The sequence below is a fragment of the Triticum aestivum genome, chromosome 4B, assembly GCF_018294505.1.
Source record: "Triticum aestivum cultivar Chinese Spring chromosome 4B, IWGSC CS RefSeq v2.1, whole genome shotgun sequence".
Taxonomy (NCBI): domain Eukaryota; kingdom Viridiplantae; phylum Streptophyta; class Magnoliopsida; order Poales; family Poaceae; genus Triticum; species Triticum aestivum.
Genome location: NC_057804.1, coordinates 27,301,275 through 27,320,522, shown reverse-complemented (window position 1 = coordinate 27,320,522; position 19,248 = coordinate 27,301,275). Strand labels below are relative to the sequence as shown.

Below are 19,248 nucleotides of genomic sequence, written 5' to 3'. Positions count from 1 at the left end.
TAGCAAGTATTCTGGTTTTAATAATTAGAGTGATATCAGATTTCGACCTCGGCTCACGGAGAAGAGAACATGGCTCCCTTTTAGCAGCACTAGCACCAAGATGTAAAATGATGCTTCAAGACCTTATTCTCCCCAAGTTGCTCTTGCATTCTGACTGATAATATCGTCTGATAAAGTAACAACAGTGCAAAGAGGAGTACAAAGAGCATTCAACTATTCACGGCGACTCATGTACGTTTTGGCCTACGTTCGGGGTTTGCGGAATTATGTTGAACTGGGCGGGCGATGGTCCCGGAATACAGAGGAAGAGCCACCGGATGCAGCAGGGGAAGGCGACGATGCTACAAAGTTGGTTGCTGGTAATGATGCCGAGGGGTGGTGTCCCTGATGCCCAGTACCTGCGAAGCGAGACGGGCTTGCTGTAGAGAAAGGTGCTGCTGGACTTCTTGGAGTGTTGCCCTGTAGTAAGATAACAAAGTGGTTTTAGCTCAAAACGGACAATATCACACAGTTCAGTCGCAGCGATCATTATATTCTGCTAGAAACACTTCGTTCCACCAAAATGGTGGATACAAAAAGGAAATCCAAAACATGTAACAACATTCTCAAGCCTGAGAACTTTAAGAAAATCAGGATTTATTGCTGAAATGAAATTACTAATGTAGACTCATTTTCGCTATTAATTTACGTTGATTCATTAAAGCATCCAATAGCGAAATATAGATCTGAGCTCGAGACATGGCCAATTGCAAAAACTTACAGGGTTGTGGTTGCGAGAACCGAATGGAGACCTAGCAAAAGAGGCTGTTGAAGGGGAAATACTGTGGACATGATGCAAGGGGCGTCCAGGAGTGCCCTGGTTGGAACCAGCATCTGACTCCCCAGCAAACTCGCTGAAATTGACATCAACGGTCATTCTGGGCACCTGTCTAGGAACACTTCCATCAGCTGTGTTTTCTGGCGGCTGAGGCATGGCAGCACGCAGTGAAGCCTGCATGCTACGTGTTCTGATTTCTTCTTCGGCATTCAAAATCTGTTCAAACAGCCAAAATTAATCTTGCTTAGTACACTGACTAGTAGTGATCACCGCAGATAATTGTTTGAGAAAAATAGATCATCCGGCCACCAATAAGTTTGTACTTACTGTGTAACTCGGTATACATAAAACAAGGTTACATTGCATATGCGGCAACATGATTAATATTTAAGAAAAAATATTTGATGAAGAGAGATGTTTGATAAAGAGAGTAACAAGTACTCCTTCCGTAAACTAATATAAGAGCGTTTAGAATACTAAAGTAGTGATCTAAACGCTCTTATATTAGTTTACAGAGGGAGTAGAAAATACTGAAGGGGAGCCTTGGCGCAGTGGTAAAGCTGCTGCTTCAAGTCCTGGAAACAGCCTCTTACAGAAATGTAGGGAAAGGCTGCGTACTATAGACCCAAAGTGGTCGGACCCTTCCCGGGACCCTGCGCAAGCGGGAGCTACATGCACCAGGTTGCCCTTTTTCTTTAGGGAGTAGAAAATACTATAGCTGGCGGAATTTGAAAGTCTGATACAAATTCCACCTGGTTCTTATGTCAGTTAGCATATATAAGCAACTCCAATTACTGTGCAGAACTCTTCCTGTCCGTCGCGACGAACTTTGTAGAATTCAAATTTGTTGAAGTACTTCATTAGAAACAGGTGCATATTTAAACTATGAATTTATTATTTATTTAATCAGTTTCACATTCAGATGGGATAGCAACTTTACAATTTTTGGACTCATATATTTCAAATAGAAGAAAAACTCATTCGAACCAGTGTATTTCAAGTGGCTACTCGATTAACGATGAAAACAGTCAAATCCAAACACATTATCACCTGAAGTTGTGAACCACCGAATATCACATGGTATTCAAGGTTCAGTTACTTAAGCAGACAGGACCGTAACAGGGATGAAGAACATATCAACTTGTCCCAAACCGCAAGTGCCAGTCAAAACAATGAGAAAATTATTACCTGCTTCAGCATCTGCACAAGATCATGCTTTTTCTTACTCAAGGTATCCAGCTTGTCGGTCAACTCTCTCTTCCTTTCTTCAACTCCATCAGGTTGACCCACCTAAAACAGAAATAGGGCTCAGAGGTCTAGATGAAAAAGAGAACAAGCACATATTTGGTGCTCGCAAGCATAATGCACACAGCTTCCAAGCATAGGTAGCTAGCTTGCAAACAAGAACAGTACGTGTGGTGTGGTTAATCAATTCTACTCAGGATTCACAAAGCACTCAGCAAAATCTCCGTGGAAAACTCAGGAATTAAACTGTTGTTCAGCAGCAACCAATAATATATTGTATTCTCGGGAAAGAGCTGACTGTTGTCCAGTGTGGCCAAGAAGCTGAATTGTTGAGTAGGAGTATAAAACTCAAAAGCATCATTACTTATTGGCTTATTCCAACCCAGAAATGGAAGAGACAACCTGGGAATTTCATCCTACTTCCAACACTGTGCTAAAAGTCTAGATTCTAAGACAGAACCACCATAATACTACCATGATGAGTAGCAATTCAAAAAATCTACTGTCAGGGCTTCACAAGTAGGCCAATGTTAGCAGGATGGCAGAGCAATTCGAACCACCAATGACATGAATCTAATCTCAAAAAATCTACATGCGTCCCCAAATGAAGGCCAATGTTAGCAGGATGGCAGCTAAAATCCCACATAGATCAACAGGCAGCTACCAGGAGCCATGAATTTTCACGAGCCTCACCTCCGAGTTGGGGTCGAAGCCTTCGCTTTCACCTTGCCCTTCTTCGGGGTCACCATTGCCGCCGGCATCGACATCTCCGGCGACCACCTCCCCCGCATCGTCCATTTCCACATCCTCCACCGCCCCCTCCTCCTGCTCCTCCTCCTCCTCTCCTTGCTGCTGCTCGTCTTGCCCATCTCCCTCCCCCTGTTGCTGCTGCGGCTCATCATGTCCCTCTTCCTCCCCCTGCTGATGATGCTGCTGCTGCTGCATCGGCACATCATGAGCCTCCTCCTCCTGCCGCTCGGCCTGATGCTGACCCCCGCCCACCTCCTGCGCCTCTCCCACGGCCGCGGGGGCCGCGGCGCCGTCGTCCGGGCGGGGGTTGGGGGAGTTGGGCCGGGGGGCCCCGGCGAGGCGGGAGACGGCGAGGGACCGTCGGTGGAGGAGGCGGCGGAACTGGGACGCGGAGAGCGTGGGCTGGGGCGCCGGCCAGCGGCGCGCGGCGTCGTCCCCGCCCCGGTGGAGGTTGCCGCGGTACATCGAGATCGCCACCATCTCTCCCTGCCCGTGTGGCGGTGCGCCGGGTGGGGTTTCGCTCTTCCGCTTCAGGGCGCGGGCGGCCGGCGGCGGCCCCGGGTTTCGGTCAGCCGCCGTTGGGCCTTCACGGCGGATCTATCCTTCGCGTTCTCCTTGTGGAATTCGTCGCGGGTGCTGACCAAACTGCGGGCGGGCCTTCGGATTAGTTGCTGGGCCCTCCCGGTTTTCTAGCTCATTTACTGCTGGTTAGCTTTGGGTTTTTTCTTTTTGGTTTTTGAGAGAACAGCTTTGAGTTACTTTTTTTTAAGGGTAAAGTCAATCTACATTCAGCAAAAGCCACAACGACCTGGACCAAATGTGATGACCTGGACCTAGAGTAAGAGAATGCTTGACTAAACTATGCGCTTCATGATTGACATCACGGCCTTCGAAAATGAAATTACAGTTGAAAAGAGCTGCTAACGATTTAATCTCACTAACTATTAGCACCGTTTCGTCCTCAGTTCCCTTTCGCGGTCTCGGTGATGGCTTGCCTCGAGTCGGGGGATATAATGAAGTTCTGCAGATTGAGATCCTGCGCCAATGCTGAACCTTCCCGGAATGCGATTGTTTCCAGAGTGGTTGGGTCTTCAACATATGGAATGACCAATGCTGAGCTCCCAAGGAAATTACTTGCACTTTCCTGGCAAATTGCCGCTGCCGAACCACCTCTGGTTGATCTCATCCTCGCATCTACATGTTTTTTTGCGTGCCTACTCGTTGGAGCTCTTGGGTAGCATCGGGGACGCCTGGTGCACTTGCTATCTGTGTTTCTCTGACCACATTTAGCTCACCGATGAACTTCGTAATGAAGGCATGCGTGGCTTGTGGTGTTTCGAAAATGCCTTCGTGAACAACTTTGCGACGTGCATGCCAGACCGACCAGAGAGTGACTGCTAGCAAAATAAATCGCTCGTGGGGCAGTGATTCCATCAATGTAAACTACTAGTGTTTCGCATTCGGTTCTGTTGTTGTCATCATGAGGGTATTGATAACCCACAAGTATAGGGGATCGTTTGTAGCCTTTTTTGATAAATAAGAGTGTCGAATCCAACGAGGAGCTAAAGGTAGAACAAATATTCCCTCAAGTTCTATCAACCACCGATACAACTCTACGCACACTTAACGTTTGCTTTACCTAGAACAAGAATAAAACTAGAAGTACTTTGTAGGTATGAAGGGATAAGTTTGCAAGATAATAAAGAACATGAAAATAAAAGTTAGGTGTTGTTTAGATAAAGAAACAATTAACTTAGTATAATGAGTGTGGATTAGTAGTGGTAGGATTTGCGGAATTGTCCCTTGGCAATTGACTATGTTACTAAACCGATAGCAAGTTTTTATGTGGGAGAGGCCCTTGTTAGCATGTCATCCCTTACTTGGAACTCTATGCACTTATGATCGGAACTTTTAGCAAGCATCCGCAACTACTAACATTCATTAAGGTAAACCCAACCATAACATTAAGATATATATTGGTCCCCCTTCAATCCCGTATGCATCAATTTCTATGGTAGGAAGAAGCTTCTGTCACCCTTGCCCTCCAATGCATAGCCCTATCAGCATACAACTTTCCCACTTCTTCGTTCATGTAACCTTTTGTCACTGCAAGTACTTTCCGACCGCTTCGCTTCCTTATATGTCCTTTCAGTAATGCGCTCATAGTTGGTTTGCGGTGGAGACGGTGGTGGTCGCTGCAGGGCATCCAAAGTGTGCTTCGCTTTCACCGGATCTATCTTCTCCTCCGGAGGTGGATGTTTCTTAGCTCTTTGCGTTTTGAAGTAGTCCTTCACTTGGGCTTGATAGATATCCGCGTTTTCCTGTTCGGTCATCTCGTATGGTAATTTTTCTGGAGTCTTGAGAGATGGACCGAATATGTATTGCCTCCCGCCTCTGGATGTACTACTAGATGCCGGAGCAGGCCGAGCGGCTGCGGCTGCCTTCTTTCGTTGCTTACAAGACAGAGGAGAAGGACTATGACGCGCCGGAGCAGCCGGAGCGACGGTGGGTCTCTTCCACCCTTGCTGATAAGGCGGAGAAGGAGGAGGCTGGCTGGTCGGGCGCGCCGGCCCAATCAAACCACAGCCAGGGCGCATGGCTTCTCTCTCTGTCTTGCTCCTCTCTCGATCCCCTCCAGGTCCAGCCGCCACCGCCGAACGCCGACCTCCGTCCTCTCCCCCAACCCCAACCCCAACTCCAACTCCGGCCTCCACTCCACCGCCGGCGATCCATCCGTTCCCCTTCTCTCCCTCGCCGTAGATCCGCTCGAGCAGCGCAGCCCACGGTCAGATCAGATCCTCGCGCCCGAAACCCTAGACCTCCGGCCATGGCGACCGGCCGTAGCACAGGTATGAATCCCTCCTCCCCTTCTCCTCCTCCTCTTCTTCTTCTTCTCTCTCTCCCTATCTCTCTCTGACCCACATCTCACCTCGTCTCTTCTCTGTAGGTTGGAGGTGCCACCATGGATTCCTCTGCCGGGGACGCCGCCCAAGTGCTCCTCAAGGCCCGCTGCTCCTTCTTCCTCCTTTTCCTCAAATTCAAGGGCAAGCAGCAGCACACGCCATCCTCAAGGTCCGCCCCTCTCTCTCCATTTCCTCTTGCTGGCCTGACCTGACCTGATGCATGTGATTTCCTTTCCATGGCAGGCGCACGGTTCTTCTCTTCTCTGATGGATGGATGGATGGATGGATGGGTTGGTCGTGGAGGAGGAGAACGACCAGGAGAATAGGGATCCCGTCTCTTCTCTTCTCTTCATCAATGCCGGCCAGGAACAATGACCCAGCCACCCCTCAAGGAAAGGTAAAGGTACTCTCTTCATCCCCAAATACAAGAAAGATTCAAGGTTGGCCTTCGAAACCAGTGGTGTTGCATTGCTAGTTTCTTTCACTTGCACAATGCCCATGATTTTGGATCTCACTTTAGGTCCTTGTTTAAGACCGGCCAGACATAATGGGTGCACCGCCTTCTCCATCTCTATATGCTTAATTACCTTGCTTCACACCAACATTTCATTTCTTAACCAGGCAGGCTTTCTATATGAGCCGGCCTGCAGCAAACGCTCCTCTGCGTAAGTGTGTTCGCCAAACTGCGGTCAGCCGGTGACCTCTTCTTTCTGGCCAGCATCGCACTTCCATTTCTTGATGAATGGGTTTTACTTAAATCGTAGGCATGCAGAGAGTTAGAGCCAATCCAGATTTGAGAAACAACAGCTACAGGTGACGACCGTTATGGCCGTAGCGCCCAACTTGTCTCCTTCCTCTGTTGCCACCCTGGCCGGTCTGTCCATTGGTGTTGCTTTCTATATGTAACAATAAAGCATGGACTGACACATGCCAAAACGCGCTTTGGTCGCCGGGCTCCAGGGACCTCAGTTCCACTTGAGTTACGATGCTTTCTGTTTCTTGAATTAATTCCAAGTTATACACACAGATAGTTAGAGTCAAATGAGATTTGAGAAGCAACTGTACAAGCTCAAATGTTTGTTCGTCGTCAGCAAATGTATTGCTATATACTAGTGGCTAATTTATAAGTACCATATTAGCAAAGTACTCCGTCTTATAATATAAGAGTGTTTTTGACACTAGTGTAGTGTCAAAAAGGCTCTTATATTTTGGGACGGAGGGAGTAACTTTTTTATGGCATACTTCGATGCCAATTTTCATATGTTATATTGATCCGTATGAGTAGTATCTGGTCAAACATCCAAAAGGTTTGCTGGAATGGATAAAAAACAAAACCCTTTTTTTAAGTTCTGCACTATATCCAAAAGGTGTGTGTGTGTGTGTGTTGTCCTGTTTATTATCCGTGCCGCAGAGCATCTATAAGGGAAGGGGGGCTGTTTTGCTAGTTTCCATTAATATTTGTTGTTTTGATGCTTTCTGTTAACTGAAGCTGTGCTTTCTTTTTCATGTGTGGGTGGCAGGCAGGAGTGCAAACCCTTGGAGTTCATGTAGAGGAATCCGCTCTCATGGGTCACAGAGGCCCTCCTCCCATCAGAACCGGGCTGCCTGTTGTATGTACAGGTGAGCCCTCTCTGTCAATCCAAACCGTGTTCCTAGTGTGTTTGCTTTGAAGAACAGACTGCATCTTGTGGATAAGTTCTCTGGAAAGGTTCCTTTTATTTGACAGCCTCTGGAAGACTTATAGTGTTGTGGGTGGTCCTATTGCAGCCCAATCTACCAATGTAAATTCCATTTTATCTAGAAAGACTAGGCATGTTTTTTCTTTGTGACAATAAAAATAAGTACTAGTAGTAGGTTCCGTTGGATGGTGTCTAATGTAATAAAGAAAAGATTACCAGATGGATAGCCACTCAGAATACACCCTAACCCTAGCGAGCGGCCGCAGCGCCTCATTGTTGCCGAAGATTTTGTAGGAGGATTCATGTGTTTGATTTGAACCTAAGTGCTTGCTGTATGTACACCATGTTAATGATTTTTCTAAGATTCTGTAGTAGGATTCAGGTGCTACCATACATAGCTTTAGTTCTTACATGAATTTTCTTATCTCTGCTAATGATTTTTTTAAGATTCCCTAGCTGGTTTTCTTATCTTTGCTAATGAACTCTTCTTGTGCGAGTTTCAGTTTTAGATGTTCTGCGCACTGACCGATGGATGCCCTTTTATTCAGATTTTCTATGATTTCTTGATCACTAGATTTCTTGATTACCGATGTTCATTCTGCAGTATATATGTATGCAAATTTAGTACTTCTGCTGATGAAGTTAATGCTCAGTCGCTATCTTCAATTTTTTTTGATTCAGTTTCTTTTTGCTGCAAGAGATGCTCCTGCTATACGGTGTCTAGTTTGTTTTACAAGCTGCCAGAGCCATTTTATATGCTAGTTAGCTCCAGTACAGTCAGTTTTCATTATCTTATCTCTACACTATGTTTATAGCATTCTAGATTTTTTCAGAGATAGGAAAGCTCTACATATCCATGAAAACAATGAAGTCATCATTCTTGAATAAGTGTTATGTCAGATCAGTCATCAGTCTTTGTATTTTTCATGTTCCTTTTCTTAGCTTATCATTCAGAGATCAGAGGATGTCTTTTTCAATTGGTTCATTGTGGATGAATGTTGTGTGGGTCCCTGTCAGTCATATTTTTCCAGATTCTGTACAGGTCAACCACCCAACTGACATGCTTGGTTTTGGTTTGTCATTTATCAGTTATTTCCCCCCTCATTCAAACAGTAAGAGATTGAGCTATTTTTCATCTCAGTGTCATTCTTGGTTGGTGTCGTGGCGTTTTTCAGCTTAAATAGTTCTTTGGCAACACTGATCCTGTAGTCTTTACAACACCTAAAGCCAGCTTTCGTGAATAAAATTGTAATGTTCAACTTCAAGATTTAATTTGAAAGACTGAGTCGAGTCATACATGCATGATAATTAGATGCTATGAAAAACTTGATGGCTTGCACTAGCTTGGTACAGAGCTGGATTGGCTCACACATGCATGGCTTTTTTCTACTCGTCAAACCACATTGCCTACTCTGTTTTGCTTTGTTTGCCCTGTTCAATCGATCAACATGATGAAAATAATTGCTCCATTTCTCAACATAATAAAAGCATCATTTAATTTAGTGCTCTCCTGCAATTTATTTAGATAATGAAAAGCGCACGAGTGAGCTCCTCAATTAGTGCCGCTGTTTGGTTGCTTTGAGATTGAATGGTCTTGTGAATATCTGGTATGCGTAAATAATTGATATGCATGTATATTCACACTGTAAACAATTGTTGATATGTACGTCGCCTGCCACCTGTTTACTTGTTTCTAAATCCTGGAGTAATCTGCGTACTAATTTATACTGGTTCTATAGATTTAGTAATCGATGTCCTTGGTTGCAAAATCCTGGAGCCATTCTTGATGTACTGAGTGGCCTTTCTCTTTATTGTTTCTTATGTTTTTTCTTTTCTCCACCGATTAGGTGTACAAACTAAGTGTGAATTCTTTTTTGCTGTAGCATAAAGATTTGGATGCACACTGTGGTGGTTTCTTCATATTACACGTGCAGCCAGCCGTGTACGTCCAAACTCTACCTGCCGCTGTGTGATGCCAGCGATTTCACCCGCCACGCCGCGACCGTGGTGGTGGTGATGTCTGGCCTCGGCTACAACTTGCGCAGGATTTGGCCTCTGGATATGGTTCCTGTGATGTTGCTTTGTTGGGTGAGTTAGTACACGTGTGCTCCCCTAGTACTCTTGCTTATTTGTTGGTGTATGTGCTGTACAAATATGTTCTGTACAAGAACAATTCATGTCTATTATACCAAGTGTTTGCACATGACATACTTGATATGATTTACCTGCGCCATCAAACCATCTCCTTTATCCACTAGCTGCTGCAAATGCCACATATTATGAACCAATGTTGATGGATGCCCCCATGTATATATATCCACAAAAGCATAATAATGATTAGAGAAAAGTTGGGCTATTAATTTCATGCCGAGTCATGAAAGTTTTACTTTTTTTCCAGGTCAGGGTAGTAGTACTGCATGCATGGTTCAAATATTTAGATGGAGCTAGTGCTTGACAAATCTGAATGATTTTATATTTTTGCTAGTGCTGATAGATTTGGTTCCCTGTTTGACTAGTTTTTTCCTTCTCTGTTTTGTTTTGTTTTGCAGCTGCTCATCGGGAACACGCCATTGCTGTTGTTGTACCTTCCCCAAGGTCACCCACGGCTCCAAGCTCGAGTCCATGGATCCCTGCTCCAGCGTCAATGATAGGTGCCTTTCTCTTTGGATCCCTATGATTCCTTCTTTTGTTCTTCAATTCGAGCTCAAGGTTTGTTATTTCTGTTGTCCTTGTGCAGGATCTGGTACAGCAGAGAAGAAGGGGTTCATCATCTTCCTCTGAGTGGCGGTGTTGTTTGGCATCGGCTACACAACAGCCACAGTGAGCTCCTGCCCTTCCTCTGCTCCCCGCCCCTGGTTTCTCTGATAGATGGTCACAATTTGGTTAGCAAAGCGTTGTGGGTCGATGGCTGATATTGTTCGTGTGATGTGGTGGGGTTCATGTTAAGTTCACCATGATGGGCTTAACCAGTGAAAGAATTGTTCTATTTCTCAACAAAATAAAGACATCAGTTAGTGCTCTCTTGCAATTTATTTAGATAATCGAAAAGCAGGAGCTGCTTAACTAGTGTTGCGGTTTGGTTTCTTTGAGATTGAATGGTCTTGTACGTATCTGCTCTGGGTAAACAATTGACATATATGTATATTCACACTGTAAACAGTTGTTGATATGTATGTCGTCCGCCTCCTGTTTACTACTACCTCCATCCGGAGTTAGTTATTGCTGAAATGGATGTATCTATACGTATTTCACTGCTAGATACATCCGTTTGAGCGACAAGTAATTCCGGAGTGAGGGAGTAGTTCCTATAGCCAGAAGTAATCTGCTTAGTTGTTGAACAGGGCTGATTTGTATCGGTTCTATAGATTTACTATTGATGTACTTGGGTGTAAAGTCCTGGAGCTATTCTTGATATACTGAGGGACCTTTCTCTTTATTGTTTCTTTTGATTTTTTTGGCTCCACCGATTAGGTGTACAAACTAATTGTGAATTCCTTTTTGCTGCAGCAAAAAGATTTGGATGCAGACTGTGGTGGTTACTTCATAGTACACGTGCAACTGTGTAGGTTCAAACTCTCCCTGCCGTCGTGTGACGCCAGCGATTTCACTCGCCATGCCACGACCACGGCGGTGGCGATGTCCGGCCTCGGCTACAACTTGCACAGGATTTGGCCTCTGGATGGATGTTATGGTTCATGTGATGTTACTCTGCTGGGTGAGTTAGTACACACGTGTAGTCCCCTAGGACTCATGCTTGTTGGTGTATGTACTGTTGCAAATATGTTCTGTACAGGAACAGTTCATGCACATCATACCAAGTGTTTGCACATGCCATACTTGGTCTGATTTACCTGCACAATCAAACCATGTAACCACTAGCAGATTCCAACTATTATGAATCAGTGTACTGTATATGATGGATGTCCCCATGTATATGTATCTACAGGAGTATAATAATGGTTAGAGAAAAGTTGAGCTACTAATTTCATGCCAAGACATGAATGTTTACTTCTTTTCCACATCAGGGTAGTAGTACTGCATGCATGGTTGAAATATTTAGACGGAGCTAGTGCTTGACAAATCTGAAGAATTTTATAGTTTTTCAGGTGCTGCTAGATTTGGTTCCCTATTTGACTTTCTTTTTCCTTCTCTGTTTTGTTTTGTTTTGCAGCTGTCATCGGGAACATGCCATTGCTTTTGCTGTACCTCACCCAAGATCACCCATGACTCCCAGCTCGAGTCCTTGGAGCCTTGCTCCAGCGTCAATGAAAGGTGCATTTATCTCTGGATCCCCATGATTTATTCTTTTATTCTTCAATCTGAGCTCAAGGTTTGTTATTTCTCTTGTCCTTGTGCAGGATCCAGTACAGTAGGGGGGAAGGGGTTTCTCGTGCCAGGCACCTTGGCATCTTTTGCTGTGCCGTGGTGCTGTTTGGCATTGGCCACAATAGCTACAGCGAGCTCCTTTGCTTCCTCTGCTCGCCTCTTATTGCTCTGATAGATGGTTACAATTTGGTTAGCAAGGTGTTGTAGGTCGATGGAGGCTATGGTCCCTGTGATGTGTCTGGGGTTCATGCGAATTGTTGGTTATGTTGCTAGTGCTACAATCTGGTTGGTTATGTTTGCTCTGCTGGGTTTAGGATGTCTAAGTGAGCTAGTTTCCACTGCTCTAATCATATAGGCATAGTACATGATTACTAGCAATTCTCTTCTGGTGTAGGTGGTCTATGTTCATCTCTAGCCCGTGTGTGCTGTGCTGTGCTCATGTGAGCAGGAAATTACCAAGTGTATTTTTGTTGCAAATGTATTCTGCCCATTAGCAGATCATGTTGATATGCTACAGTACAGGGGTTTAGTTCACTGAACGATCAATGATCTCTTCTAAGGAATTCTTCTTGTACGAGTTTCAGTTTTTGATGTTCTGTGCACTGACCGATCAATGACCTTCTATGAGAAGAAAGAAAATCACTCATTCCTAGCTGTGTATGTGTGTATCGACAAACAAGTTGGTTATTGTCAAGGTGGCTTGCTGCCTCCTATTTGCATAGAATACTTCTTTATTACCTCAACTAGGTCATTGCTGTTGATGTACCTTACCTCAACTAGCTCACCCCATGATTTCTCCAAGCTTGGGTCTTGTTTTGTTTTTCTATTTGGCCTCAAGATTATCTTCTTATTTCTTTTGTCCTTGTGGAGCAGGATTTTATTCGTTACAATAAGGGGTTCGTCGTGCCAGGCTCCGCGGCGCTGTTGCTTCCATGTGATGGTGTTGTTTGGCATCGGCTACAAAAACAGCCACGGTGAGGTCCTCTCCTTCCTCCACTCCCCGCCTCCGGTGGTTGCTCTGAGCTTGTCGTGTCCATTGAGCCATGGCTATGGTGGTCGATCTGCGTTCATGTCCATCGTGCCATTTCAATGTCTGGTCAGGCTGCTACAGTACGTCCTTGCATAATGATGATGCTACCGTTTATTTTTTTTGTTCGTTTGCTCGTTGGTCTATTTGTTTGGTAATTATCATGCTTCCACTAGCCTGCCTGATACAAACTTGCTGAATATATGTCTTTGAGCAGCAATTGATAGAATGTATATAGGTCATGTTCATGTCAATTCCCATCCCACTCAAAAGTCTGAAACACTTCTTCTTCTTCGCACTCAACAAACAAGCAGCACACCACACCTGAATATGTATGCGCATGTGTATTTACGTAGTTTCCCATCACGCACATGGAGCGGTCTTGTTCACTTCGGGCTGTAGTATCACTACTTTCCTTCATGCCTCTTTCCTGAAGTTCTCTCTTATCTCTTACTCTTATAGAAAACTGAGTTGGTGATGATGGTGTGCCTGCCATCTTGCAATATAGACCGTCCGATCTATACCCGACGGATAGAAAGCAAACCATGGAAATTTTGCAAAAAGATACCCGCACCTCTCTCCCACGTTCATCCTTATCTCCCACAACCTCATTGTTGAACAATTAAAAAAGGAAGCCTATGGAACAATCTGGCATGGTGGCCACTGTCGGCGTCGTCCATCCCCATGCCTCCGCTCAGTCCGACCACCAATCACCACCACGCCCCACTCCTCCTCACCTTATCTCTCTTTCTCGAGATATCATTAGTTTTTACACATGGGATTACTTCCGCATGGGTCAACCACAACAGGTGTTTTATAAAAAAATGCATCTTGATAGTCCGTGCATTGCACGGGCATCTTACTAGTCACAGTATATATGTGGTCTGTGTACCATGATCTCATGCGAGTGGTTTTTATTCCAAGGATGCCTTCCTACTCTTGCTAGTTCTAACGTCATACAGTTTGAATAAATCGAAACGAATCTGATTCATGGTTGAGCATTTTGTTTTGATGATTCAGGGAAACAATCTATTGGTCAATTTGCATTCTCTCTAATATCCTTTGCTCTCTTTGTCCTGCTCAATTACTCATCATTTTGTATATATTGGTGTTGTATGCTTGATCAATGAGCTAGCCAACCATGCATGTTGTGATGTGAAAATTTCGTCAATTTCATTTGATGTGCGTATGGATGGATCCAGACCCAAGTCAAGTCGTCCTTGGTTGCCTGCCATGCTGCTTTTACTAGTAAAAGCAGTGGCGGGCCATTTTATGTACGTAAGCTTGATGTGTTGAATTCTGAAAGCAAGGTAGGATTTTTTTTTGCTTGTCTCTTGGATTTCTTTCCTCTGCGTGCTTCTGTTCCGTTTTGTTTTGATGCTTGCACATATCGAAGGCTTTCTAGGCGTCATTATCCAAAGGCCTTTTTGAGCTCAGTGTTTGTTCCAAATAATATATGTTCGTCTCCTTGCCCTGTGATCTCCAGTAGTGCTACCCTGGAGACCATGCAAGCATCAAGAACACACTTGAAAAATGGATAGTAAAAATATGTCTTTTTAACCCTGCTTGATTCAACATTTTAGTACAGGCCACTCACACTCAATTGTTCTTTTCTGTTTTGTTCCTGTGCCCATAGAGGACCGGGAGCTTGCAGCAACAGCATCTCCGACCCCTTCCTGATGAGCTGCACGTTGTGGACCAGGTCCCAGTGGAGGTATGCCCTCCTCTCCTTCTCCTTCCTGTCAAGTGCTTGTGTGAAAAGCAATCTTGATAAAAAATAAATCTGCTTATTTAATGGACTGCCACTTCACATTGATTTCAACATGGCTAGTTTGTCGTATCTTTACTGTTTTAGAGGTTCACTACTAGAATCTATGCTTTGTTTTGTCGTATCATGTTAGTTTGTCTCATGTCTGCTTGCTGGTTCTACATGCTTGCTGCCATGTTTAATTCCCTAACCTGATGATTTCTGGCTTTATTACAAGTCTCTATGAACCTATTTTTTTAGGGTAACAAGTCTCTATGAACCTACTTTGTTTCTTTAACGGGCAGAAATATTCAGGGGCTGGTCAGTGTTGCTATACTAAAGTTTAACATTTTGTCCGGAGAGATAGATAAATAGTAGGTTGCTGGAACTTGAACACATGTTTGTCCTATTTTCCCCGTTGCTAGCTTGATGATGTATCATGTACTAGTGAATCTCTACTGATCAGTCACCTTAATTACCTACTTTAAGCTCTCAACTATTTGTTTGTTGTGTTGTTGGCTTAAAACTGATTTAACTCAGTTTCTTGTATGTACCCACAAGGGCCGTCATTGGCTCCACCTGCGCCCTCTTGCTGGCCTTCCATAGAGGATGAGGAGTTTGTGGTAGCATCTCCGGCCCCTCCCTGACGAGCTGCAGGTCGTAGATGAGGTCCTAGCCGAGGTATATCCTTCTCTCCTTCCTTCCCTTTCCTGTCAAGTGCTTGTGTGAAAAGCAATCTTGATCGACAGGAATTCTGCTTATGTAACGGACATCCACTGCACTTTCAGCATGGCGAGTATGCCGTATCTTTACTGTTTTAGTAGTTCACTACTGGAATTCATGCTTTGTTTGTGTCACTATCGGGTTGCATATCATGCCAAATTGTCTCTCCCGCCTGCTTGCTCGTTCACTGTCTCTGGATATGGAAGGCCTAATTTCTAAAATGTTTTAGTTTTATGAAAGGGCCCTGTTCTAGCATTTTTGGTAAACAGACTTGCGTACTTACGAAGTACTGTAAATTACTTGGCATGCTATGTTCCGAGTACCATTGTTCTTTTATGAGTAGATTTCTCAGGAACAAAAAACCTGAACTTGGTTGGTTACTTGTCAGATCAAGCATATGTTCGTGTTAATAATAGTCTGAAGTTTCGTCAAGTGAAGCACTAGGAGCAAGCACATGTGTGATTGATGTGACGATTGTGATTTGCACTGTTACCTCACCTGATCCTCCTTGTTTGTTCATGTGCCTTTCGGATGTTGTTTGATTTGATTAGATCTGGATGTTGTGCTATTGTCTCCTCCACAATCCCTGCTGCCCTCATTTGTTGTTTCGTGCTGATCCCTCTACTTCTGCAGGAGAACATTCCCCTGGAGGAGGGTGTTTGACAACCTGAGGAATGGCCGTGATATCCTCACCGCTGACAGCGCCTTCAAATCTTAGGCCCAAACAAGCTTGATTGACGAGGAACCCAAGTTCTTGGGTTCGTGGAGGCCGCTGCCATCACGCTTGCCAATGGATGTTCTGGTTAGGCCCTTGTGCTACTTGTTGTGGTTTGTTAATTATTTAGGATGAAATCATCTAGGATAATAGCCTAAGTCTGTTCTTATGTGGTAGTGGTGCTATTACATGTAATACCTTATCATCACGAAAACGGTGATGTGTCAATGAGTTGCTTACTTTGCATTTTTGTTGGCCTTCTTGTGGCTTGTGCATGTGTTGCCTGATGATCAGGAGGAAACCATATTGGATCCTGGGTCGGAGAGAACTCCGGTCAGGATGATCATGAGTTTTTAAATTCACGCACCCATCTATGGGCCAGTATTCTAGCTCATACAATGGTTCCTGAGATGTTTTTTTCTCCTGGTTCTTTGATGTTCATGTAGATAGATTTTCCAAATGTTTTTGGTTGGATTTTGTGATGCAAGAAGCATAAGATCAGATGTGATGCTGGTTCTTTGATGTTCACATAGATAGCTTTTGTTTTTAGTGGTTGGTTGGTCAATATATGATGATTGGTGAAGTTGTATTAATTCCCAGGCTGGCGATGGTTTATAGGTCTACTTGAGAGTGAATTGGCAGTAGTTTTTCAATTGAAGCTTGGCCTACATTTTCTAGAAGAAGCTTTTGGCTTTTTGGAACTCACCAACGTCTCCTTGCTACTGTTGTTCAATCTGAAGTGCAATATTATCTCAGCATGCATCTTTGTACTTGTGTTGTGGTGTGTTGATTAGAGAGAGAGAGACCTAACTCGCCGGTTCTTTGATGTTTTAGTTTTACAAAAGGGCTCTGTTGTAGCTAGGTCAACATACTTGTGTACTTATCAAGTACTCCCTCCGTCCGGAATTACTTGTCGCTCACTTGAGATATATTCATTTGAGCGACAAGTAATTCCGGAAAGATGAAATATATTATTTGGCATGCGATTTTTTTGCTAGCTTTGAGATGATTGTTGTGACTGGGTTGGTTTGATCCATGCTTGATGTATGCCCTAGTGTTGATCTGATGAACTAGTGTTGCATTGTTTACTTCCTGTGACTTGCTCGTCTACTATGCTTGGGCCAGTATTCAAACTCATACGATGGTTCCTGAGAATTTTCTCCTGGTTCTTTGATGCTAATGTTGATAGATTTTCCAAATGTTTTGTGGTTGGATTTTGTGATGCAAGCAGCATAAGATAAGATGTGACGCTGGTTCTTTGTTGCTAACGCAGATAGCTTTTGTTTTTTGTTGTTGTTTGATCAAAATATTATGATTCTCAAAGATGTGCGTTTGAAAAAGATGTCTCTGTTTACTACTTGAGAGGCAATTGGCAGTAGTTTTTCAACTGAAGCTTGGTCTACAATTTGTAGAAGCAGCTTTTGGTTTTTTGCAACTCACCGACGGGTCCTTGTTGGACTGGTGTGCAATCTGAAGAGCATATTTGAATATTATGTCAGCATGCATCTTTGTATTTGTGTTGTGTTGTGTTGATTAGAGGTAGACCTGACTCAGCAGTTCTTTGAATGTTACAGGAGAGCATATCTATGTGAAGAAAAGAAAAGGCTGCCACAGGACGCCGCTCAAGGGAAGAAAATCTATGCTGGAGATGGGAGAGCAAGTTTTATCTTGTGGAGGGCGAGAAGACGGACTGATGGACCTTGTAGCGGCGCTTGGTTGTAATTGAGCTCGTTTTGTGTTGGTGTTGTTTGCTCCTCTCGAGGACCATTCAGTTTTTTTTAAGGGAGGACCATTCAGTTTCTAAAGAAGGACAAGAGGCGCAACGAGTCCAGGATAAATAGTAATACCTGTGCTGTGCAATTGAATCTCAAGGGGCTCAATCCAGCAGCTCTCCACTAGTAGACTCTAATGTCCAACGGGACTAGTGTAGTGAAATCTTGTGAGATGATTTGTTGGTTGTCTCTATTCTTCTGTACATATGAATTCTAATTTGAGAGATATGAAATCTAAAGATGTTTGAAAGTTGCCACTGCAATTTAGGTGCATGTTTCCATGAATCTCTCTTGAATGGGCACTTGTGGATTATGGGTCAGGTCTATCTGCAAGTTGGTGAATCAGGAAATGAGCCACATCTCAAATTGAATATTCATAGTATCTTGTGGTTGTTTAACTTTTTAAATTCATCACTGGAATCAGTCTAGCCCCGTAGCATTGCTGGTCTGATGATTTCGCAGTTTGTTGCATGTGGATATGTAGTTCCATGCAAATCTAATTGAAGTATTAGATACATGGCCTGTTCTCATGTAAAATCTTGTACATTATAGGGAAAATTTACCTTGATTGACTGCAACAGGAGTTGTTGCTCAATAATTTTTACATTAAAATAAACATGCTGCTTGAGAATTGCGATAGTTCTCTCGCTTGTTTTGGAGTTGAAATGAAACAAAATAGAAAACGTTTGTGGAATTGAATTTCAATGGTTTTCTCGCCTCAAGTGTCTGGCTTGTGCCAACCCATTGATCCGTGGCCTCCTTGTTCTCTCCACCAGCCAGCAAGGGTCTAGATTGCGCCACCTCATTGATCCGCGGCACCGCAGCCTCCTCCTTCTCCCCACGATGCCTTCTAAGGCCATCTCTATATATACTAGCAGTAGCAGTAGTCATTCGTCCGCGTGCGGGGTGCGCGTGCGACTTAGGACTTAGGAACTTGCGACCGCGAAAGGCGTTGCGACGGTAAAGGATGAGAGGCGGTCTTTCTATAGTGGTATACTGCGTAATCAAACGTACAAATAATCCCTAGCATAAGGAAAGATGGTTCAGCCATCACACACGCCTCATGCATCCAATTAAAGTGCGAGTACCTCACATGAATTTGATGAATACAACTACAAACTCAATATCCAGCAAAGGTTCACAGCAATTCAGCAAGGATTCATGGGAGTTCAGCAAAGGTGCACAGGAGACGGTGTTATTTTCAGACCCAGCAGTACATATATTCAGCGAACAGAAACAAGAGAAGAGAGATGTTCAGAGCCTATGGGTCCTGATGATGTTCAGAATCTTTTTGACAAATAATAAGTCTGCAACTCCATGGCTCCATTGCAAAGTCAGTGTACATCAGGTTCCCGGATGGATACAACAACAGTTACCTACTCGTGACTTCCGCGATGCATCGACCGTTACGACTGTTGTGTGCGTGTGGTGCGTGTGTGTGTGTGTGGGGGGGGGGGGGGGGGGGGGGGGGGGGGGTCCATCGGGTTACCTTCGGATTCTTTTCCAGTTTCAAAGTCTGCGTCGCTATCGTTGTGACCGTGGGA

The 19,248-nt window shown here is 44.2% G+C and overlaps 1 protein-coding gene and 1 long non-coding RNA gene across 6 annotated transcripts; one reads left to right on the top strand and one right to left on the bottom strand.

Moving 5' to 3' along the window:
- Nucleotides 1-101: 101 nt before the first annotated feature.
- Nucleotides 102-3,464, bottom strand: LOC123090746 (histone H3.v1). Its single transcript, XM_044512080.1, has 4 exons — nt 2,756-3,464; nt 2,006-2,107; nt 761-1,033; nt 102-459 (listed from the first exon to the last, which is right to left on the bottom strand). The coding sequence occupies exons 1-4, from the start codon at nt 3,290-3,292 to the stop codon at nt 265-267; spliced, it is 1,107 nt and encodes a 368-aa protein (XP_044368015.1). The 5' UTR covers nt 3,293-3,464; the 3' UTR covers nt 102-264.
- A 1,713-nt stretch (nt 3,465-5,177) lies between these two features.
- On the top strand, nt 5,178-17,954 carry LOC123090745 (uncharacterized). Of its 5 annotated transcripts, none has more exons than XR_006442573.1 (15): nt 5,187-5,661; nt 5,760-5,884; nt 5,959-6,112; nt 7,236-7,335; nt 9,278-9,482; nt 9,944-10,045; nt 10,132-10,214; nt 10,902-11,109; nt 11,566-11,666; nt 11,753-12,005; nt 12,594-12,694; nt 14,384-14,461; nt 15,056-15,175; nt 15,851-16,019; nt 17,507-17,954. It is a non-coding gene; the product is annotated as an uncharacterized lncRNA (long non-coding RNA). The 5 variants fall into 5 exon arrangements; XR_006442572.1 differs by having other exon boundaries at nt 5,188-5,661; nt 15,035-15,175; XR_006442571.1 differs by having other exon boundaries at nt 5,178-5,661; nt 5,959-6,118; nt 11,753-12,694; nt 15,035-15,175.
- Nucleotides 17,955-19,248: the final 1,294 nt, after the last annotated feature.